The sequence below is a fragment of the Leucopleurus acutus genome (assembly GCF_964270905.1).
Source record: "Leucopleurus acutus genome assembly, chromosome: 9".
In the NCBI taxonomy this organism is placed as follows: domain Eukaryota; kingdom Metazoa; phylum Chordata; class Mammalia; order Artiodactyla; family Delphinidae; genus Leucopleurus; species Leucopleurus acutus.
The window spans coordinates 108,575,704-108,599,512 of record NC_139144.1 but is presented as its reverse complement, the minus strand read 5'-3'; the positions used below and the strand labels follow the sequence as shown (position 1 = coordinate 108,599,512).

Sequence of the window (23,809 nt, the reverse complement as noted above, 5' to 3'; positions counted from 1 at the left end):
ACTTAGGGGTCTGCCAGGTGCCTTGCCTGCATGGTAGAGAGGTTTTCTCTGGCTCTTGTCTTCACTGTTCGTGGGCGTTTTTTTCTTTTTCTTTTTTGGTGTCTTAGTGACTGCCAAGGTTCCAGCTTTCCCTGAGGCCCCGGCCCAGCTGTGTGCAGGCCGCTGCTGAGCTGCTGACTGAGACACGGCTCCGCAGGGTTTGGTTTGTTGTTTTGGCTAAGGATCGTTTTATTTTATCATCTTTGAGTTTCTGAAGTATATTAATATAGTAAATGAACAGTCAGTACCAATTACCTTTATTCTAGAAGGGAGCATAGAATGTCGTGATGATGTGATACGGAAAACTCTGCGTCTTTAACGTATTTGGAACTACTGCAAACGCTGCTGCTGTCAGTGCAGTAGAAGAGAAAGCCCCGCGTGTGTCTCCGGGTCAGCCGCACCCTGGGAGGGCTGTCCACTAGGCCGAGGGTGAGCTTCAGGAGCGTGGGAGCCTTGTTCTCTTGTTCCAGCGCTGAGGGAGCACTTCATACACGTTCATTAAATAAACATCGGAGTGAATCTGCTACCGGACGCCATTTTGAAGATGCAGCCTGGCTTTTGTGGTTTCAGCAGACATGACGGCATACGCAAGTTATGCAGCTCAGATATTTATGTCTCTAAAAAGTCTGCATTCTGCTTTTACCTGTGTTCCAGATAAGGACCGTAACTAGGTTACTGGCCATGGAGTTGGGGAAGGAGTAATTGAGAGCTATGAGGAAATCAATGATCAAGTCTTGGTGTGTGTGGGTGAAAACCTGTCGCTCACCATCTGCCTCTACAAGGGTGAGGCCGCCAGCCACTGCAGTTGCTGACCTTCCACACACCCTGAAAGGAGTTCAGGGCAGAGATCAGGAATGAGGCCCTCTGTGCTCTGGGAAGACTGGCAGAACAGGTCTTCAGATAGATATATTCAGGAGACGATGTTATGAGCCCAATTTCTTGAATCTTCTCATAGCTAGAAAAGCACTGCTGTTATTAACTCAGATGTCTGCCCCTCGTGGCTAGCAGCAAATTTCTGCCAAAATGTGTGCTTGACTGTACGTCCCCTCTTCACCAAAAGAACCTACAGGTACTGACTTTTACATCAGAACTGTGGATATTGGAAGACTTTCATCCCAGACGCCTTCTGTCACTATTTTGCTCATGTGCTTAGACAGTCTCTCTCATGATTATCAAATTGCTCCCCCCCCAACGCTCCCACGCAGGAGTCGAGAGTCCAAGAGTCAAGGGTGGGAGTCAAATCATACGGATCCCACGCAAAATGTAGTGGACGTGCCATGTTCACAGTAAAGATGGGTGCAAGCCTTACATTCAGCATCATGCTGTATTCATGTTTGTTTCACATTAATGATTGAAAAGACTTAATCGTTGAGTAAAATTGATACCTCAGATGGATGTAATGTCTTTAACCTTTGACATCAGAGGGCCCTGAGCACTGCTAGTTTCCTCAGTATGGGGAGCTTGGGCGCAGCGTTTATTTGTGGTGAAACACAATCTCAGCATTTTTTATGTTTTAAACAAGCATAGTTGTTTATAAAACAAATGAAAACTACGCTCCGTCAAGAGACTGCTCCAGAAGCTGCACTTTGAGAAGTGACATTTATACCAAGGCCTCTGGCCAGGCTGCCTGCCTCGCCACCCATGCGGTGGTCCTGACTGGTGTCAGTGACCGCTCCAACGCAGGCACTAGAACACTCTGGCACGGCCAGGCTGCAGGTTACAGCTTTGCCTACAGTCTAGTTCTGGCTGCTTTACTATCATTGTATTCAGATTATATAGCTTGCAGGTCTGTGGTGATTAAGAGAATGTAATACAGAACTTTTTCTTTGCTAGTTTTGTAGGAAATTGTGAGATTGATTTGGAGATCAAGCGATATTTTTGTAGAGCTGGTGTGCAAAGTATACAGGTAAGGTTTTTTTAAGTTTCATAGTCTTCTCAAATTCTCTGTGCTCTATTCAGAAAGAAAATCATGAGGTTTTTATTAACTCAGAATTTCTTTGAAGTTAAGTTTTTGTTTATAGGTTATACCTTGAGAGAAACCTGAAGTCAGATGCTCAGGAATCACTGAGAGGATCCTGCATCCTCCTTCTTGCGTCTGTAATGGCCTGTGGAATTGTTTTCTGTTAACGTTTCGGTTTCCCATTTGAATTTAGATTCATGGTACAATGCGGGTGATCCTGGAACCACTGATTGGAGACATGCCCTTAGTGGGAGCTTTGTCTATCTTCTTCCTTAGGAAGCCAGTAAGTCAATGTTTATTTCATTCTTTTCTTGCCATTCACTGACAAGAATGTGTACATATCGAAGAATAGACAGAGTGGAGAAAAAGAGCTTAACTCACTTTATTCCCTTTGATGCATGAATCCTGCGTGCTTTCATCTCTTTGTGCCTTAACGGAGGGCTTCACATCTCTCGATAGACAACTTTTTTCCTCATTATAAAAATGTTTGCTGCAGAAAATTTGAAAGCAGACCTTAGAATGTATAGGTTGTAACTAACATTCAGCGCCTATCACTGAGTATGATATATATTTACTCATTCAATCCTCATAGCTCTGTAGTTAAATAACTAACACTAAATACTTTTGCTGACCAGGACCTGAGAGTCTGATTTGTCCAAGTCACAAAACTAGTAAGTCTGGGGATCTGCACCTGGACCTGCCCTGGTCTGGCAGAGTTGCTATCCTCATACTCACCCTAAGTCTCCCTGCAGCTGTCCCCCACCCTGCCATTGCCTGCCTCTCGGGGTGTGTTGAATGAAGCACACAGTATGCTGTGTTTTTAAGAGTCACAAAGATTAATTTTAACTAAATTATATTTTAACACTTGGATAAACCATGATATTATTATTTCACATTCCATTTTTGTTATAAGTCGTCAATACTTATTACTCATTATTAGCCACAAAAGTAAGACAACAAACATGTCACCTACCTAGACTGTCCCTCACTGAAACCCTATCTCCTCGCTGAGGCCCCTCCCCTCACTGAGACTGTCCATCCTCACCTGGGTGGCTCCATTCCTACAAGGCTCCTCATCTGGGCTTCTGCAGCCTCTCCTTGGCTTTCTGCCTTGGCTCTGTCCTCAGTGGACTTCACTGCTAGGGGCCTTGCCCCGGCAGACTGACCCGCCAGGGGCCGGCTCTCACTCGCAGATGGTCATCTGTCCAGTGCAGTGGTAGTACCACCCCCACCCCCTCCCCCATCGTCCCTTCCACCTCCCTCCTTCTCTCTCTCTCTTCTCCCAGAATGCTGCCCTTCCCAGGACATGGGCAGCCAGGTTCCCTCCTTGCCCCTGTGCCTCACAGTACACTTAATCTTTGGAAGCCACAGCCATATCTGTCTCCATACAGTTCAGTAAATGTCTGATGAATGAATGGAGCTGTTTCTCAGATACTTCTTCACAGTGTGCCATTTTTGTAACCTGCAATGAGTCCTTTCTGGAGGTGTCATTAACATCATGTGTAGTGTAAAATGGGGATATTCATTTGTATAATTTGATTCAAATAACTTAATACAAATTATTGTTGCTGGTTTTTAAAATACAAGTTTATCTAGACCAAACAAGTGGTGCTTTTCTGCATAAAAACATAAGAAGTAAGTGTCATCACTTTTTGTTACCACTAAAATTATTATTCTCATTTGCTTTTTATTGCTTAAATAATTGGCTTATTTTGAATGTATCTTAACAACACAAAGCATGGTAAAATTCAAAAGCTATTAAGGAACATCTGTGTTAAATTTTAATTTATTAAAATTTTGAGAAATGAAGAAATCCGTAAAAGATTCAAAATTCATGGGTTTTTTCCCCCACATACAAGTTATTGAAAAGACAGTACGTTTTAAAAAATTCCTTCATTAATGAATATAAAAAACTAATCCTTAGCAAGTTGATAAGTATTTTTAGTTTGCAGGGAATTTTTAACAATTTAAAGAAAGTGTTCTTTATTCAGCTCAGAATGTAACAAAATCCAAATCTTTAAATCTTCCTCAAAACTTTGTAATATTCTTCATTGGATCTTTCTTAGGTATACTTAGTTTAAAAATAACATTGTAGGGACTTCCCTGGTGGTCCAGTGGTTCAGACTCTGTGCTTCTACTGCAGGGGACCCAGGTTCAGTCTCTGGTCAGGGAACTAGGATCCCACAAGCCGTGCAGCCAAAAAGTAAAAAATAAAATAAAAATAACATTATAATATTAATTTCCAAATGAAATTTTAGTACTCAGAAAAGCAGGATGAGGCTGTGAAAGGTTGAGGATCACTTGTATCCTTATATGGTGAATTACAGTCACCAAGCACAGGCTTCAGAGAAAAGGGACTTTTTCAGTCGCTTTCATCTGGAAAATGTAAGAGCAGAATTCCCTGCTGGCTGCCAAGTCCTTCCTCACCCCAGTGAAAAACAGAAAGATTTGGGGGTTTGACTATTCAGATGATTTAGAAGCATGGCAACCTTCAGAAGAATATGAAACTTTCGCACATTTTTTTGCTCGTTTATTTGTTTAGATTAGTTCTGATAATGTGCTACTTGTTTTTAAAAAAATAACCACAGGTGTCTGCAGTGCTGACCTCGTTGAGCACAGTGGGGGCAGGGCGGATGTACTGTCACCTTATTTCAGGTTAAGTGACAGACGTGAGCGCCACACAGCCTCACTTTCCGCTCCTGGTTCTTTCTCTCCTTTGAACTGCGTGCTTTGAGCAAACTACCATCTTCTCCCAGTATCCATAGGGGATTGGTTCCCGGACTCCCATGGACCGAAATCCGTGGGTGCTCAAGTTCCTTATTAAATGGCGTAGCATTTGTACATAACCTACGCACATCCTCTCGTATCCTTTAAATCATCTCTAGATCACTTATAACACCTAGTACGGTGTAAATTCTGTGTAAATAGTTGAAAGTCCAATGTAAATAGTTGCCCTAGTGCAGCAGATTCAAGCTTTGCTTTTTGGAACTTCTGGAATTTTTTCTTTCTGAATACTTTTGATCCGTGTTTGGTTGAATCTGAGGAGGCAGAGCTGGAGCCCTCAGATACGGAGGCCCAACTGTATTTAATTTCTGTAAGCCTCAGTCTCCCCATCGGTAACATGGGGAGTACACTTATACCTCCCTCAAAAGATTAGAGGTGACGATTAACTGTAAAACACTTGGTATAGCACCTGGCACATAGTGAGTCTTCAGATGTTTCAGAAATTAAATATTTTCCTGTACGTAGGGTTAGCATTCTGGTGGGATCCTGACAGCAGAGGCCGAGCACTGGTAAGCACAGAAGCTTGGGTTAAGTTTCTGGTACGAGCCAGGGCGCGACCTACTCTCTGCCCTTGGACGTGTCCCAGGGAAGTGGCGGCCACCTACTCATGCTAACTTGACAGTTGTTGGGATTGCCTCTGGCATACACTCTTAAGGGTGTTTCACAATCCTTAGGTCATTTTTAGGTTTGTCTCAGGAGTATGGATTAGAGTAGACTGAGTCAGGAGGTCCTTTCTAGAACTTCTCCAGGAGATGGTCTGGGGCTCACTCTGAATGTGTTTATCCTAAAGGGGTCCTCCCAGCTAGCAAAGGACATGCCTGCTGAGGCTTTGATCCACAGATTGAGTTTCTTCATCTATAAAATGTAAATAACATCTTCCTTTTAGAGTGATTGTGAAAAGAAATTGAATCCTACTAGCTAGGACTCCAGCAATTGAGGTACCTTAAGCAAAGGAAGGGGGAGAAGGGGAGGCTTTATTTAAAAACAAAATGAGCATATATCGATGTCTCATGAAACCCATGCAGGGGCTGCATTTGGGAGTCAGGAACAGGATGGAATGTGGACGCCGTGGCCACTGTCTCTTGTGCCTGTTCTGCCTCAGCTTCGTTCTTCTCTCACCCTGAGACCAGCCTCCTCTGGTCCTTCAGGCCACAGGCCAGAAACACTGGCTGCCGGTGCCCCCAGGAGTGAGCCTCCCGGTCTTCCCTTGGTCCTTGCCTGCCCTATTCCAGCTGCATCAGATACAGACCCTTAACCCCGAGACCAGGAGTAGGAAGGTTGCAGCATTCGAATGAGGCTTCCTGAAACCGATTCCTGCAGCCCCGCATGGGAGGCGGCCATGAGGGGCGAGGCAGGGCTGGGCTGGCAGGTCCATGGAGCCCACTGGACGGAAGAGGTCCAGTCTTAGGCCACACATTAAGCCACTGGGGAGTTTGCGGCTGTTTATCCCGCCAGGTGTTCTCTGCATTTCTTGGATCTGGGGTTTGATATCTTTCATCATTTTGGAGCGTCTTACCCCACCACCATTGTTGTGGTGCTCTTTCAGTGGCCCTGCCCCCTCCTTGTGACTCTGTCTTTGGAGGGTCTTGTGCAGGAGAGAGTGTTGCACCCGCCCCCAGCAATACTGCATCTCTGTGGTCAAGGCATAGAGGGTGAATTCTGTTCCTGTCCTCTGAGTGGCTGTGGGCCCTCGCCTCTCGAAGGCAGGGCTTCTGCCTTTCCTGCAGCAGCTGTGCTCTCCCGGGCCCGCCTTTTTCTGTGGATTTCACAGGGTTTACTCTGGCTCTCCTGCCCTGGGATGGCCCTGTCACCTCAGCTCCCCATGCATCCAGGAGTGATGCTCTTCCCAGTTTTCTACATCCCAAGTGAAAGCTGGAAGTCCTAGGAGCTTTAAGACATAAGAAAAATATTCGTGACCTTTACCACCAGCCCAAATCAGAAAATTCAGAAACTCTGGAGAAGGGCGGAGCCACCAGTCTGTTTTGTTTTGTTTTTAAATATTTATTTTCTTTTTGGCTGCATCTGGTCTTATTTGCGGCAGGCGGGCTCTTCCTCGTGCCGTGCGTGCTCAGTAGTTGTGGTGCGCAGGCTTAGTTGCTCCGCTGCATGTGGGATCTTAGTTTCCTGGCCAGGGATCGAACCCGCGTCCCCTGCATTGGAAGACGGATTCTTAACCACTGGACCACCAGGGAAGTCTCCACCAGTCCGTTTTTAACAAACTTCCCATGTAGGACGCCTGGCGTGTAGTCAGTGCTGAAATGAGCAGTGGCTGTTGCCGACTCTTCTGCAACCCGCAGATGGCACGGAGGGCAGAGGGCAGCTGGCTGAGGTTCCCGTGAACACATGCTGCGCTGGTGGGGTTCCAGTTGCAACGTGCCCACCTTACTCACTGTTCCTCGGCAGCCCAAAGAGCTGATTTCCTGTCCTTTGGAAGCACGTCTCACTGATTCTTCAGTTTCCCGAAAGGAGATCCCAGTCATCCAGACTTGGTGGGGGAGGCACTAATTTTAGTAGCTTTCCCAAAGCGCTGCCTGGATCTGCCCCTCCCGGTGGCTCCCCCCTGTGCCCCCGCCCTCACACCTGTCTACCTGCTCACACACTCACTCTTGTCCTCCCACACACGGTCACTCACACTCCCACCCCCTCAGCTTGGCTCTTTTGTCCCCTGGCCTCCCTGTGTTCATGGACAGGCCAGCTCCCCCTTCAGGGCCTTGAACGTGGAGGCCCTTCCCCTGGGGCCTTCTTTCTTGCATTCAGATCTCTTCTTTTCAAACTCACCTGAGTCTGTCCTTCCATGAATTCTGCCCCTGCCTCCCAGGCATTTTGTTTCTCAGAATTTGGGTAGCATTCAGGTATATCTTATCATTTTGACCAGGGTCCTGCAAGTAGGCCCTCTGTCACCTGAGAGTTTGTAATCTGGTTATATTCCCTTCCAGGTGACCGCCCTTTGGGAGGGCCTTTGAGTGCTTCTTTACTCCTGATTCAGCAGGATGCCCCAGGCTCACGTTAACAGTTTTTGTCCCGGACCTGGAATCAGCCATTTCTTCAAAATCCCCTGTTCCTTTTAGTGGAAAATGCGTTTAGAGATCATAGTCAGGGTGCTATAGGGAGTCCTAGGGAGGTTAGTGTTTCAGGACTTTATTAAAGTTGTTGCTTTTGAGTTTTGCTCTGTCCGAAAGAATCTTGACCCTTCCAGTTCATATTTATAACCACCTACTCCCCAGCTTTGTCACTCCAGCTATATGGGTAATAGAGGTCATGCAGTTTCACTTAGCATCTTCTACAATATAAAGCACAAGTAATTTCATTATGTGCAGTATCCATCTTGACAGGAAAAGCAGTGTTTCCAGCCAGTACTTTTTACTTGTCCACATCCGTTTAATAGAATCTCAGCCAACTATATAGGAATTATTCTAAGATAAATACCCACTAGAAAAATGAGCAATAAAATACAGATGTTGAATGAATGAATGGAATGTGTCCCACTAATATAGGAATATGCAGACTGAAACAGTGATAAAGTACCATTCTTTAACTGCTGGATAGACTGATTTTTAATATAGGTATAAAATATGATTTTTAATTGGGTGTAAAGAAAGGACATTTTACACAGTTTTGATGGGAATGTAAGTTTGTACAATATTAGGGCAATTATGTAGCATCTATCAACATAAAAAATGAACATGTATCTTTGACCAGAATTTCCACTTTTTGAATGCTAGTCTCCATGTGTATGTAACAACACGTGTTCACTGATTCATTACTTACAATAAAAGAGAAATTGTAAATATTCTAAGTGCTTGTCAATAGGAGGATGGGTATATAAATAATTATGATTTTACTGGAGTAAATTATGACATCAAAAGAACAAAACAAGAACAGGCAAGGTATCTATACCAACAAGGGACAACGGCCTTGATGTTTTACAAAGTGAAAAACAAGGTATAGGACAGTATTATGTACCTAACCCATTTCATTTATAAAGAAACAAGCCTGCATGATTTGATATGAAAATTGGAAATAATTTGCATACTTAATATTTTTGCCCTTTCTTTAAAACAGCTTTTAGAAATTAATTGGACAGGACTGACTAATCTTCTCGATATCCCCGGATTGAAGTAAGTACTCTGTCACGTCCTGTGGGTAGCTTGCTGGTGGTGTCATGTGCGTTTCCACTGTCGCGAAGACGACACAGATGTTTGAGAGCTGTGTCTTCCGAGCATGGTCCATGCTTTCTGGGCGGGCTCTCTTGGGCTCTGGTGTTGTCACCCCGTCTGAGGCTCTGGGTTAGAGCTGCATGAGAGCCCTGTTAGGACTAGATGGAGCCTTTTCATTAGTCATGAGGTGTCTTTCCAGTTTTGGTGTTTTGATATCCCAGAAAATTAAAGAGAACTTTAAAAAGTTTTCAAGCTTAGATGTTTCAAAAGTAGCCCTTTCTGGAATCTTTTCGAGCTGTGCTGCGCCTTCCCTTTCTGCGTTATGTGCCTTGACCCGTGCCTCCCTGGAGGGGTAGGTGTCAGCCCTGGACCTGGGAGCTGCATCGTGTGGCTGGGAGGCCCTCATTGTTCCGTGTACCCTAGTGTCTGAAACACGAGGCAACCTTCCACCACGAGCATGTGAAGCCCTTCAGGGCTTGTCCCGCCTGTGAGAGAAGTGAGGCTTCCCAGTCGCGTCACAGAGTCCATCTGTCCTCCAAGGTGGAAGGTGGTGGCGGCAGACCTGTTAGCCACCTCTGAGCAGGAAGGTCTGAGGCTGCAGCCGCCAAGCCTGCTTCTGCTGGTTTCACTGTTGCATTTGAAGGTTAAAGTGTGTTGCTTGTTGGTTAAAGTTACATACGTTTCTAGTGGACACTGCTAATCTGTGGGGGGTTTTCCCCCCTAAAATAGCTTAAAAATTGAAATACGAAAGCCTTGGTTTCAATCTGTTTTTTTCTCTTCCCGTGTATTTGTTTATGCCTTTGAAATGGCCATTAGAAAGAATTTTATTTTGTTTCATTATAAGGGAAAAATTAAGACTACACTGAGGCATAGTCATAACAATAAAAGTCTTTTTTAGGTGCTGTGGTTTATTGGATATAGAAAAATACTGTTATCTTTAAAAGATTTTTGGAACGAAAGGAAAACTTTAAAAGAGTTTTGTTAAAGTGTTGATTAGGATTCTTGCTTGCAACAACAAACCCAACTTACCTGGTCTTCATTAAGTGAGTAAATAATTGAGTAAACAAATACTGTTTTTTAGAGACAGTCTATTCACTCATCCGACAAATGGGTACGGAGTGCCTGCTGTGAGTGCCAGCCGTGGCCGTGAGCAGAGTGGAGCCTGCACCCTCGGCTGGTGTCGCCGAGAGGCCTGTGGCCCTGTGGGGTAGCCAGGCACAGCCAGGTGCTGGCGTCCGCAGGACGGCTCCTGACTGCTTTTCTGTGTGTGGCTTTGTTGCCAGGCAGACTCTTGCTGTGAAGTAGCAGCTTCTAGCTTCTATTCCACATGCTCAGCAACCTCAGTTGGAAAAAAACCTTTTCCCACGAGTTCCAGCAAAAGTTCTAGGGTTGACTTCTGTTTGTCTGCCTGTCCTTGGACAGACCCTCCTGGTTCTGAGGATCAGGTTGGGCCTCGTGCCCACGCTGAGAGGAGGCAGAAAAGTGCTTGAAGAAGCTCCAGTGAAGGGGGGTGGGCGGGGGGGGTCCCCCAAGGAAGGGTTCCAGAAGTCGGAGGAGAGGGTGCTGCTTAGCTGGCAAAAACGACAAATCCCTGCTGTCGTTTAGTGTAGAAGAGTGTGGTCTGCTTTCCTCCCCCCTGCGTCCTGGGAGGGGTTTGTCGAGCATCTGCGCTGCAGGCCGTGTTGTGCTGGCTCCCTGTAGAGAGGCAGAGGGCGGGCTCTGCCGCATGAGCCTGCAGCGCGGCTCGGGGGGTCAGTCCCAGAGCGTTCAGTTAGAAGGGAGAAATGCATGCACACTCGCACGACGCACACATACAACTACAGCGCCATTTCATTGCATGATTTTATATGAAGGCAGGCTCTTTTTGTATAGTAATAACTTCCAGCTGTTGTTTTATATATGGGTTTTCATATATACAGTATATAAAACCTATTCTATATTCATTATGTATAGGATTGCATTTGTCATTAAAAGTATCAATATATACTCATATATATTAGAAATACAGACAGAAATAGACACACACCATTCAAAAATGAGACTATGGTATAAAAGAAATATGGTAAAATATCCCTTTTAAATTATATATATTATATGATACATAATCATGTAAATTTTATGTGATACAATATACACATATCTACTTAACGTAAAACTTGGGCTACTATTTCTCAAAGATTTTGTCAAACATCTCACAGCTGTGGCAAGCCTTGTCTTATAAAAATAGATATTTAATAACTTTGAACCTAACATAATGAAATCTTGTGCCAAGCTTTACAAAATGAACATCTACATGCTCTATCCATTGACTACAAAGCAGAATCCAAGGTATTATAAAGTAGCAGTGATGCCTGAATCACTTTACTTTACCACAAATTTTAGCTATCCTTACCATTTTTCAACGAAGAGCCATAAACTGAGTGTTGAAGGGATGAAGGTTGTGACAGAAACAGAAGTAGGGTGATGAGCAGGGTCGGTTCCAAAGGACCAGAAGGGTGGGACACAGTGGAAGCTGTTCTGTGTGCTGAGCCCCGGCGTAGTCAGGACGAGCAGAGCGGCTCAAGGATTGCCCAGCCCCACTTGGGAGGCCGCGGGTGGGGCTGCCTAGCTGAGCCTTGTGCTGGCACCGTAGGCGTTAGAGAGAGGTGAGGCGGTGGCCGACCACCATAGCAGCTAAGGGATTCTTGAAACATTTATGTCATCAGTGAGGGGTCTTCTGTTTCAACAGATTTTTCAATATAAACAAAATTGGTACTTCTGCAGGGAAATGCCTGAAGTAAGACTATGCTTGGTCTTAATGCTTTGAAGGGCCACCTCATCCTCTGCTTGGTGAACACTGATCCAGTGTCTGCCGGCTTAGACCCTCTGAGTCCCCCTGGACTGTTAGCGCCTGAGTTACTGGCCTCTTGAGCAGTAGAGTGGAGCTGTCTGTGTGGTTTGTCTTCTGCCCATGTCGGACTGAAAGGTGCTGTGCTGAGGTTCCGCATCTTGGCCTTGCATTTGGACCCCCACCTGCAGTGAGGCTCAGTTATCACTCAGTGAATGACCGCACTTTCACTGTGTCCCAGTGGATGTTCCGTGTGTAGTTACTTTACATCTGCATGTTCATAATGTTAACATCTGAGAAGTACTGGCAAGAAGTAAGGTTCTTTTAAAACTTTGCACTTCTGGCTAAAGGTGTCCTTCTATAGCAATGAAACTTGGTTTACGTATGCCTTCAAAAGTGCTGTCACACATACGTTGCTTGATTCTCACATTTACACCAAAGAATAGACAAAAAGCATATTGAAAGTACATTTGTTTCTTTAGCCTCCACAGTTTTATTCTCGCTACTGAGATCTCTGTGCAGTGGTGTATAGTATTTCAAATTGATTACAATATTCAGTACCCAAATAAAGTGTGAAGAAAGAATGAACTGTAAATTCCTTTACTTCATTGGGACCTCTGCATATATATCAGGAAAGATAAATTTAATGTAATAAACATGGAATGAGTAAATAAATGGATGCTTGTTTTGGTATTCTCTGTACTTTTATGGGTGTTTGAAATAGTTTATGTTAAAAAAAGATTTATTTAAATGTATCTTACTTATTCAATATTAAATCAGTGATAAAGTTATGTGGAAATGTATGAGATGTTATTTAGAACGTTGTGAAATATAGCCAGAATAGTATCTTGTGTTCTCAGAATAAACCCCACATAATGGTCACTGTGGCAGTGCTGCATCTAAAGTATTAAACTGCTGGCTTCAAATACTGTGTTAGAGGGATCAGCTCCGCGCTGTCAGTGGGACATTGTGTCATGTCTATGCTAAGTTCACTGTTAACAGGAGATAACTAGTATTGGAGTGTCTGATAGTTGGTTTGTTTGTTTTTTACCTCCCACCCAACAGTGGTTTGTCAGATACTATCATTTTGGACATAATATCAAACTACCTGGTGCTTCCCAACCGAATCACAGTTCCTCTCGTCAGCGAAGTTCAAATAGCACAGTTGCGGTTTCCTATACCAAAGGTAAGCATCCGTTCATTAACACTTACAGACAGACTGGAGGAACTCTTCACATACTTGGGTGTTGTGACTTCTTGTATTTCTCCTAACAGCAGCCTTGCCACGTGGATCTTTTTTTTTTTTGCGGTACACGGGCCTCTCACTGTTGTGGCCTCTCCTGTTGCGGAGCACAGGCTCCGGACGCGCAGGCTCAGCGGCCATGGCTCACGGGCCCAGCCGCTCCACGGCATGTGGGATCTTCCCAGACCGGGGCACGAACCTGTGTCCCCTGCATCGGCAGGCGGACTCTCAACCACTGCGCCACCAGGGAAGCCCCACCACGTGGATCTTGATGCAGTAAAGGTGGTCTGTCCTGCCCTGTTCCTTAGGAGATTGGCTAAGGGGCATCTGGCCGAAAACTTTCAGAGACTTGAGGACAGTTCTTAAACCTCAGCTGTGAACCTCAGAGCTGCTCATAGGGATTTAATTCTGCAGATATCATTGCAAGTTGTAAAGAACAGCTATGACAACTTATTTATTGCCTCAGAAAGCACTTCCTATTTGTATGTATCAAGATGTAACAGTTCAGCCTAAGCTGGGAACGTTGTACAAGCCTCCCCTCAGATATGACAAAGTGGGCATCTTTGAGGTCATTCAGTGAGGGATGTGGCAGGCACGTCGTTAGTGTTACAGCTGCCCTGGGTGGGATGGAAGGGCATGGCCGGGGCTGAGTCACAGGCCTGGGGTTAGGCAGCAGCTTCACTTTGGGAGCATATTCCTTGGTGTGTCTGGGCTGCTGTTTCTTCATCTGTAAGTTGGGGTGATGCCTGCACACAGAGGCGGGTCACACATGTTGGAGTCACCTTCGTTTGAGTAAACTAAACAACCTCTGTCTGAGACTGTGAGAGCCTGCTGGCCAAGGACGTGGAATCCTCTGCTGGTCACAGAGCTGGAGGGTTGGCCCCAGTTAGCAAGGGCTTCTCCCCCCTGGGCTTCACCCCACCCGTCTGGTCTGACCAACCTTGGGCTCCAGAAGTGGAGTGGGCAGCCTGTCACATGGTGTCTGGTCCTAGTTCAGTGTTTGTTTCCTGAAGTAGAAGTGGCCAGCCTTTCCCCACTGCCCGTTACTCTTTCTAGGTAAATTCGATCTCAGTAACGGTGCACAAACCAACAAACGTGCATGAGCATTCCTGTATTTTTTCAAGTAACAACACCCCAGTCATTCATGCCCAAATTAGTTACATTGTTGGCATTCAGCAGATGTGATGGGACACCATGTATGAGACAGGGATGTCTTTTTTTCCTTAACTTAGGATTCTCATCTCTGGAAACGCAGGCCTGCCTTTCCACATAGAAATCCCCATGCTCCTAGGCCATTAGGCTTTGTATTCTCTGAGTACAGGTGACCATCTAAGCCTGCCCGGATCCAGCCTCCCTGCTGCTCAGATATGTTTGTTGCCACATTATCTAAGCTTTAGACCTGTGAAAATATAAGCCAGGGATTTTGTTTTGTTACGGTTTTAAAAGCGTATTTATCTGTAAAAATGTCTATCTTTCTATGCTGGTTGGTTCAGAAATACTACCTGGTAATTTTTTTAAAAGTGTTTTGTGGTGTAGAATGCTACCCTCCTAAAGGTAACTTTACAGGTTGTGTTTGCCTTGAAAGAAATATGAGTGGAGATTTTTAATTCTATCAATTAAACAACATTTTTGAAAAAGATAACTATGTTAAGTCTGTGAGTCATATGTATCTCAGATTTTCAGTTTCCTATCCATAAAATAGGTTTAATGACAGTATTTCACAGGATGTTGTAAAAATTCAGTGAAGTAATTGGAAAGTAATTGCACATCAAGGACTTAGGAACAGTCTCGTGCATCCTGTAGTGCCAGTTATCACTGGTTATCACTGCAGTTACCACTAATGTTACAACTACCGAAACACAGGACTGTTTGGTGACCCATGAGGCCCTGTGCCATCTGACCTCCTGCCGTCCTACCCTGCCCAAGTTGGGCTCCTGGGGCACAGTGCCGCTCTGGGACCCCCCGTCCCAGGAGAAGTCTGCAAGAGGTGGTGGCTCACGCTAGCCCATCCTGTCTCTGGCTCCGGTCAGACCCCTGGGACCCCGTTGTGCTGCTCCTGGCATCACGTGTTTGCCTTTTTTGCTCAGGGAGGAGGAGCTGCCTGGTCCCTGTGCACAGGCTTCGCTCCGTGTCTGTTGGGTGAGCCAGTGAGCAGTCTGCTCTGTCTTCCTTCTTTCCAGGGTGTCCTGAGGATACACTTTATTGAAGCTCAGGATCTTCAGGGAAAAGACACTTACCTTAAGGGACTTATCAAGGGGAAGTCAGACCCCTATGGAGTGATTCGAGTTGGCAACCAAATCTTCCAAAGCAAGGTCATCAAGGAGAACCTCAGTCCCAAGTGGAACGAGGTGTACGAGGTGAGGGAGTGGGTGCTGCTGCCGTCCCCCCCCACATTCCTGTTCCACTCCTGCTGCGGGGTCGTGGTGTGCTTATTTAGTTCAGGGTAATCTCAATTCTCTTTGCTTTCATTTTCCATTTTTAAAACTATTGTACCTTGTATCCCTACCTCACACAAAATTTTAAACCTTAATCGCATCAAGCTATCGCAGTAAATAATTAGCCCTTAATACACATAAATATATTCCAAAATGAGGTTATTTACCATTTTGTAAATTTTCATTTAATACATCTGGACATCTCTACATGTCAATAAATATAGCTGTTCACTTGAGTAGGTACCATCATGTTTTTACTCAGAGAGATCTGGGCTTTTGGGTTCATTGTAACCAGTGCTGTATGAGTGTCGTGGGTTTTCTGCATTTGGCCAAGTTTTCCCCACATTACGCTCCTCAGAGTGGAATTGCTGCATCACAAGGTATGCGGTTTGGAAAGAACTGAGAAGTGGTGCAGTTTATACCCATCAGCTTCCCGTCCTCCCAGCCTGGTCTGTTGCCAAATCTCTCAATCTCGGAGTGGTGGTGAGTGGGGCACTTGCGGCCACCCTGCAGCCAGCACTGACCGGGGCCGCTGCCGGAGTGGAGAGACATCCAAGCTTGTGGCCCCCGGTAATTGGGGACAAGGCGCAGTGGCCCATGGCCGTGTGCGCGGATACAGGTCCCTAGCAGGGACCCTGCCATCCAGAAGTGTGTCGGGTCCGGCAGCGGGGACCTCAGTGCTGTGCAGCTGCTGCCGCTGACTGCAGTCACGTACTCAGTAGACACGATACTAGTGAATGTGAGATAACTGTGAGCTGCTACCTTTCAGGCTCTGGTCTATGAACATCCCGGACAAGAATTAGAGATCGAGCTCTTTGACGAAGACCCAGACAAGGACGACTTCCTCGGAAGGTAACTCCTTCGTGACTGAGGAGAGCGTAGACTCTTTTTCTTTGATAATCACTGTTAAACATGTAATATAACTTCAAAAACAGGATTATGTACATGTTATGTGTATTTTAAAATGGCTCTTAGATGTAGCGTTGCTTCACCTTAGATTTCTTAAAACACGGTTTGTTCCTAAAACATTCACATTTAAGTAAGTAAAGGAAAGCTGCTAGATCTGTGTCCATCATAGCAGCCACATGTTGCTATTTAAATTAAATTGATTAAAGTTAAGCAAAGTTTAAAATTCATTTTCTTAGTTGTGCTGCCCCATTTTAAGTGCTCAGCAGCCACGCATGGCCCCCAGTCCAGCCCAGCTCTCCAGCCTTTACACCAGGCAGGCAGGTGTGCGCTAGGTTATAGAAACAGGTTTTTTAACTTTTGATTTGTTATTGGGTTATGGGGGCGGGGAGTAGATAGTAATTTATATTGTGCCTATATACTGGAAAAGCAAATATTGACCTGTTTGCTTAAATTGAACAACCTGTACAGCTGAAAAAAATACCAGAAAACACACTTCAGCCTAACCTTTATTGTTTAACTGAATTTCTTGTGGCAAAAAAGATATAAGGATAGATGACATTGGACATGTCTGGCTTCATCAAGAATGGCCTGTGTGTTAGGCTGTGACCTCAGAATTCATTCATGAGACAGTTTAATGAGGAGCAACCAAAAGATTTCAAGCAAGGCAGCGAACAGATGAGACCTGCATTCCAGTAAAGCCACTGTTAGGCTATCAGGGACCGAGACTGGGGACTGGCCGGCCTTCAGGAGGCTGTTGGGATAGATCAGGAGAGAGATGTCAGGTCTGACCTGGGGCAGAGCTCGGGGGCAGAGAGGAGGGGTGGCTGCAGAAGAAGGGGGTGTCACTGTCCCGTCCTGGTCGTCTCTGGCTCGGGGGGCCGGCTGCATGCTCCCAGCAGTGCAGGATTATTGGGGGAAATGGAACTGGCTGTCGGGGACATGCCGAGCATGAGGCAGAGGCCTCTGTGGCCACAGAGACGCTGGTCAGAGCTGAGGAGCGAGTCTGGGGAGGCAGTCAAGGCCTAACTGAGCGTGCAGGTGGCTGAGCCGGAGCTATGGGCAGCAGCTCGGAGGGCACGCCAGGCCCAGGGCAGAATATGCCTGCACAATTGGGGTGCGTGTGAGCAGCTCCGTGTGGGGAAGACCAGCCCTCCCAGCTCTGACCGCAGCTGTGCCTCACCGAGTGTTCCTACCTCCCCGCTCTTCCCTACCTCGCTTCACTCTCGTGGGTGGAAGCTTGGGGAAGCTTTTGGAAGAAGTCTGTTTCTTGACAAATTAGCATTTTGTTGCATTTCTGGAGTACCTTTTCATAGACTAATGCTTAAGGTTATTTCAGTTGCAAGAAGTGTGTTTCTGTGTTCTAAAGTTGTTGTATTGTTATTTCTATAGTCTTATGATTGATCTTATTGAAGTTGAAAAGGAGCGCCTTTTAGATGAAGTAAGTTTCCTTTGAGTATTGTTCTATTTCATGAGTGTTGACAGAGCACCTGCTGCCACCGCCACCTGATGGTCTGAGAACTTAACATCCGCTCACAGACGTTGAGGACTTAGGCCTTCTAGTAACAGCAAAGTGAAAAGAAGTCAGCACCTACCAGACACTCGAAATTCCTGAGGATGCAAACACACACCAACTTTGTTTCAGGCAGGCACGCTCTCCTTCGGAGTCAGGGCAGAATCTGGGAGAAACTCCCCAATGACAGGCATTTTAAAGATAGTTGGAGTTCACAGCAGAGCTGGCACAGTGCAGTTGATGAGAAATTGTCCCATGAAAGATACCCACAAATACAGTATGAATTGACAGCAACAGACGTACTTCAAGCAAGATATTGCTATCAGAATAAAAAGGATAAAAAAGGAAGTTTGTGGTGGCTTCTAAAAGATGGGTAAGATTTGGATAAGTAAAGCGTAATTAACCAAATCACTGCTGAGATCTGCTTTCAAAGTAACATGTTTCCCTTCCCATGCACGCCAGCACACACTCAACAGGTATCTGCAGTTTATCATGTTGTGTGCCAGGTGCTGTGTGCAGTGACAGGCAGAGCAGACAAAGCCCTGCACTCGGGGCAGTCTCTTCTTAATACTGAGTGTTTGGGGACCATCCTCGATTAATTGCTTTGTGGCTTTTAAGCTGAAACAACTGTATACTAATTATTAGTATATAGTGATGAGGAAAAACAGACCTGTTAATGTGTCTGATATTGAAATTCAGACTTGGGATCAATGTTATATTCTCTCTTGGCCCATAAATTCTATGGAAGTCCATACGTAAAAGCCTGACAGTGTTGGGTGGTATAAGAGGACATTTGAGTCCTTGCATGTGAATCGGGGGTGGAATTGGGAGTCAGTGAGTTAAGACACGCAAAGTGGCCACTGCTGTTGGTGTCTGGGGGCAGCAGCTGGTTCTCAGGCCTGGAGCTAAAGGTGGCAGGACTCAGGCCTTCTGCGTTTGTGGAGACTGTTCAGTTTGCGTGTCTGATTCAGGAGGATTTTGGCTGAACTGTCTTGCTTTCTCTGCAGTGGTTCACCCTGGACGAGGTCCTCAGAGGAAAGCTGCACTTGAAACTGGAGTGGCTCACGCTCATGCCAGATGCTTCAAACCTCGAGAAGGTGCTGGATGGGGTCCCATGACAGCCTGCACTCCTGATCGCTAAGATTAGTACCTTTAAACTGTGCTGCTGCTCACTTAAAAAAAATACAGCAATCATTTTGACTCCTGTGCTGTAAATCACTACAGTAGTACCAGGGATAAATTAGAGATAATGGAATTTTACAGGTCATTCTCACCTGTTTTATGAGATCTTTAAATTTTGTGCTTGATTATTGTATAGGGATTTGAAGAGGCACAGGTGACCTGAATGCTTCGTTTGATTGATCTGAATAGAATCTTATGTTCATTCTCTCTGTATTGCATATATCAGATGCTTATTTCTCCACTTATTCTCTTGAGGATTATAGACATAATCAGGAAGAAGTAGGAACCTTGGAAACCCACCTGCTGAAGCTTTTTCCTTTCCTTGTAGGTGCTGACAGACATCAGAGCTGACAAAGATCAAGCCAATGACGGGCTGTCCTCCTCGCTGCTCGTCTTGTACTTGGACTCAGCCAGGAACCTCCCGGTAGGTGCCTCCGCGAGAGCCCACTGGGTGCTCGTTTCCTGGCAGTGGATCCTGCTGTGTTCAGCCGCGCCCACGCCATGTCCCCATTCTTGTTGCTGTGTTTTCACTTCACTCCAGTCCAAGAGAGCAGCAGTGGAGAGGGATACGTGTGCATTTCCTCCATGAGTGTAATTTTATGTTTACATCTTATTGGTTTATCCAGGATGGTCAGAATTATCTTACATGTTTTAAGAAGAAATCTCCAGTACATAGGAAAAGAATACACCTAGTAGTTAGAGAAGAAGATTTTCTGTAGAGAATCACTAATTATTAAAATGTAGTGCCTAAAGATGAAAATTATATCCCTTTGGCATCATCCTGGAAGTAGCACAGCAGGGTGACGGGGCAGCGTCGGGTGATCCCCTGCACACACGGCTTCTGGCCCAGAGCAGTGCCTCTCCTCGTGGGCGTCAGAATCATTTCATTCTCAGAAAAACTATAGAGAACAGTTTTTACAGACAACGACTAGAAGCGTGGAGAAGGGTCGATCAAGCCCTGGTGTGATGCTCGCCTCCACACTGAGGCTAGTGTGCTTGTGATCAGTGTTTATTGTTTTGATAATTTTTTTTTTGCTTGTTTTTGTTTTTGTTTTTGTTTTTGTTTTGCGGTACGCAGGCCTCTCACTGTTGTGGCCTCTCCCGTTGCGGAGCACAGGCTCCGGACGCGCGGGCCCAGCGGCCATGGCTCATGGGCCCAGCCGCTCCGCGACATGTGGGATCTTCCCGGACCGGAGCACGAACCCGTGTCCCCTGCATCGGCAGGCGGACTCTCAACCACTGCGCCACCAGGGAAACCCTGATAATGTGTTTTGAGTGCCCATTCACTTGTTCAATAGATGGCCTTCCTTGTTCCATTTCACTGTTGGAGGCCAGTTTTGTTGAAGGAAAGACAACTACCTCCAGATGAAAGGTGTTTCCTCCTGAAATGATACTGGTTCCAGGTCACCCAAGTGCACCTGTAGACAGTCCCCCAGGGTGTGTCCTTGGTGCGGGTGGACGTCTGGGCATCTCACCTCACTGTGATCGCACCATGCTGTTCCTTTACCTCGTGAAATGCACACCCTGATTCTGTTTAGCACCTCTCAAGGGTTTAAAATTGTGCATTACTTGGGCTTTGTTCACAAGCAGAGTCAATGTATTTTGGGCATCTCTATGTTTTAAAGTTTTTAACGATTAAAATCTGATCATGTATTTTTTTCATATTGGGAAGATGTAACAATTGTGTGCATAAATGTATATAATTGTACTCTTTCTTTCAGTGAAGGTTTAACCTTTCTGCAGAATTACTTGTACGGTAGAACTTTTTGCTTTTAACCACAATAATGTTTTAAAGTCTTTCATAATGCCTGATGGAAGTGAATTTGTTATGTATTTTAGGATATAGAGCAAAGTGGTGGGGAATTGGCCTCTCTTTAGAACTGTGTGTTTTGTCACATTAAATTAAAATTGAATAATGTCATGTAAGCAAAAGACAGAAAGAAAAGTGATTGTACAACCCTCTGTTAAAAGGGCACTTTGTGCATGAAGGTATGCTCTGGCCGTCAAAGGCAAAGGATCTTTACAAAACCACTGCCCGGTTGGGCCTGTCTCCACGGGAGTGCGTGCTGTCCCCTGCATTTCTGCGTGATTCTTTGACTCTGCCTGTTGCATCCTGGTTATTAGTGCTCTTGTGCCTTCATTGACCACAATCCACCATTCTTTGCTTTCTTCTCCCATTTCCATTTTCCCAAGAGTATCTACGAGGGAAACTTTGGGTGTGGCTACTTAAAAGAGAGGCGAGCGTCGGGACTAGTGTTTTGTGAAAATACTGCCTCAGTCTGTAGAGCACTATTTGTGAGTTCTCAGTGTTCTTCCTTCCTTCTGTTTGGTGGAGACTGCTAGAATGTGGACTGGAACTTCAATGCCATCTGCTCAGTGGTGGAATGACGTGCATGCTTTTTCAGTTTCTTGCATGATTTCAGTTACTGGGCATGTTTCTTTCGTGCTTGTTTTGTGAAACGTAACACTGCTGTAACTAATGTTGGTGACTGCATCTGATACCGAGGTGGACAAACCCCATGAGCCATGGAGGAGCCTTGGGCTCTGACGCTGCTCCTGGCCCTTAAAAAATTAAAAAAAAAAAAAAATCATCTGAGGAAAAAGTAGTGAAGCCATAATGATTAAAATGGATTTTCTTATGGTTCATCTCAATGTGAGATGTAAATATTTCTTTGCAAGCTTTCAAAAAACTTCCTTAAATCTACTTTCTCCTCCTGACCAAACACAGAAGTGTCAGAGCTTGACTTTCCATGAAGTCCCCCGTGGCCTTGGGGACAGTCAGTGAAGACAGAAACTCACTGCTGCTCTGAAAACACGCCTTCTCCCTCCCCATTTAACCAGAGCTCCTAGGGTGCAAAAACATGTTGAGTTTATGATTCACTTCTTTTAAGGAACTTAAAGAATTTCCTGGGGTGGATAATTGAGCATTTCTACCTTTATCTGGGAAGCTGATTTTCATCTCATATGTTTCCCTGAGGCCTTGCTCTGGTGCCTTGATTCCTGGCACTCTTCTTGGTCCTTTTAGCAGTTATTTTCACTTGCTTTGGGGTCAGAGAAAGCCACCGATGGCTTAGTCATTAGTCTAGAAACTAATTATTGATTTAATTCAATAACTAGTGAGATTCTTAAAGTTCATTTGTTTCATTTTAATTTGTTATTTCTATTTCTGCATGCATTCTCAGTTTATTCTTATTTAAAAAATAAAAAAGAAGGGGGAGAGCAAAACTGAAAGAATAGGCATTTTTGACCCATTTTATAGGTGAGGACAGTCAAGCCCCTGAAGAGTGGGTGAGCTGCTGTTGCGTCTCCTCGCATCCCCTGCCCACCTGCTGGGAGGTCAGAATGAGGGCAGTCATGCATATCAGCAGCTGTTTTCTGTCACTTCCAGGTGTTTCCTAGTGGAAATCTGTGTTGTAAGCTGCTGTAAATGACAGTCTTGCTCAGCTGCATGAGTTACTGTTTTCTGTAACTGCTTCTTTTAAAGGAAATATTTCTGAACTTGTGTCAGGATTTTTTAAATTGCTTTGTAATACTTAGCTAAGACGTGGCTGGGTTATCCAAACTAACTTTCCTCCCACATTACCAAAACCACATGTTCTGCTTGATGATTCAGTTGTAGGAATCAACAAAATGTCCTACAAAATAAATTCGAATAGATTGATCACTTTTCTCCCCTTTGATTGTCAGTGTGAAGTGAGATCAGTTGTCAGTTGTCCCTAAAGGCTGAGCCTGTTGCTATTTCCAGTAGAGGTTTTGGGCTGCTGCCAGCCCGTCGCTCTCTTACCTTTTGCTGCTCAAAACTCTCTTCATGTTCAGCCTCACCAGTGCATTTCCACCAGTGGTCCTGTCTGGAAGCCTCAGCACAGCAGGACTTTCTCCCAAGCTGGAAACGGCCTCTTTATCCTGTGGCCTTAGCACTCGGGCCTCCTCCTTCTGGCCAGAGGAACGAGAGGGTGATTTCTGACCCCCGGAGGCCAGCTTCAGACCCTGAGGCCTCCATGACCACATGCATTTCCCAAGTGCTTTCCAAGGGCTCTGCGTGCACAACTCATTGAGTCTCAGGCTGGCAGGATCCTTTCTTAGATGAGGCACTGAGATTAGAGACCCAGGGTTGCCACTAGCAAGCCACAGAGCCAGGATCTGAGCACCGCTGTGTGACCCAGAGCCCACGTTTTCCACCCTCCTGTCTGGTCCATCCGTGTATAAAGTGAATTTGTTACCACTTCATTAAGTTTGTAAGTTCATAGTGCTGTATATGGAGTTTATCTGAGGGGAGTGGTGTTTGCACTAATGTCCACTTTATACATAAAAACGTTGGCTGTATAACATGGAGACCCTTGGGTGTGATGCTTCTAGGTGCTCTGTGAAAGTGATTTTAGCTCTCAGTTTAAAAAATTGCAGGTTACTGTTACTGCCCCTGCTTATGGTGAGCAGCCCCAGAGTGGACGGTGCAGTGATGTCTGGAGGCCCCACGCTGGGCCCTCACCGAGTGCACCTGAGCAGCCTGATCTGTCTCACCCCAGGCCGGTGCAGCTTCCCACGCCCACGCTCACAGGCTCCTCTTGCACCCCTGACACCCACCATGGCTTCTCTCTTTGTTTCACTTCACTTGATGCACTTGGAATAACATGTGCACAGTACAGGTCATATCCTTGCAAAGTTAGAGTTTCCTTGGTGCCCGCAGAAGGTCCGTCCTCACAGCTCAGGGCAGCAGTTCCCAGCCCGGCCTGGCCCCCCCCTCTAGGGGCATCTGCTGGGGCTGG

General features: G+C 45.5%; 1 protein-coding gene across 4 annotated transcripts in view; it reads left to right on the top strand.

Moving 5' to 3' along the window:
- ESYT2 (extended synaptotagmin 2) overlaps positions 1-23,809 on the top strand; it is a 75,519-nt gene that overhangs the window by 33,788 nt on the left and 17,922 nt on the right. For all 4 annotated transcript variants that reach the window (XM_082846563.1, XM_082846562.1, XM_082846565.1 and 1 more), the window contains exons 5-13: positions 1,873-1,945; positions 2,193-2,282; positions 8,846-8,901; positions 12,833-12,953; positions 15,191-15,367; positions 16,215-16,297; positions 17,744-17,792; positions 18,872-18,961; positions 19,375-19,470. In XM_082846563.1, the coding sequence (XP_082702689.1) occupies positions 1,873-1,945; positions 2,193-2,282; positions 8,846-8,901; positions 12,833-12,953; positions 15,191-15,367; positions 16,215-16,297; positions 17,744-17,792; positions 18,872-18,961; positions 19,375-19,470 (835 nt within the window). The remainder of the gene's footprint in view (positions 1-1,872; positions 1,946-2,192; positions 2,283-8,845; positions 8,902-12,832; positions 12,954-15,190; positions 15,368-16,214; positions 16,298-17,743; positions 17,793-18,871; positions 18,962-19,374; positions 19,471-23,809) is intronic.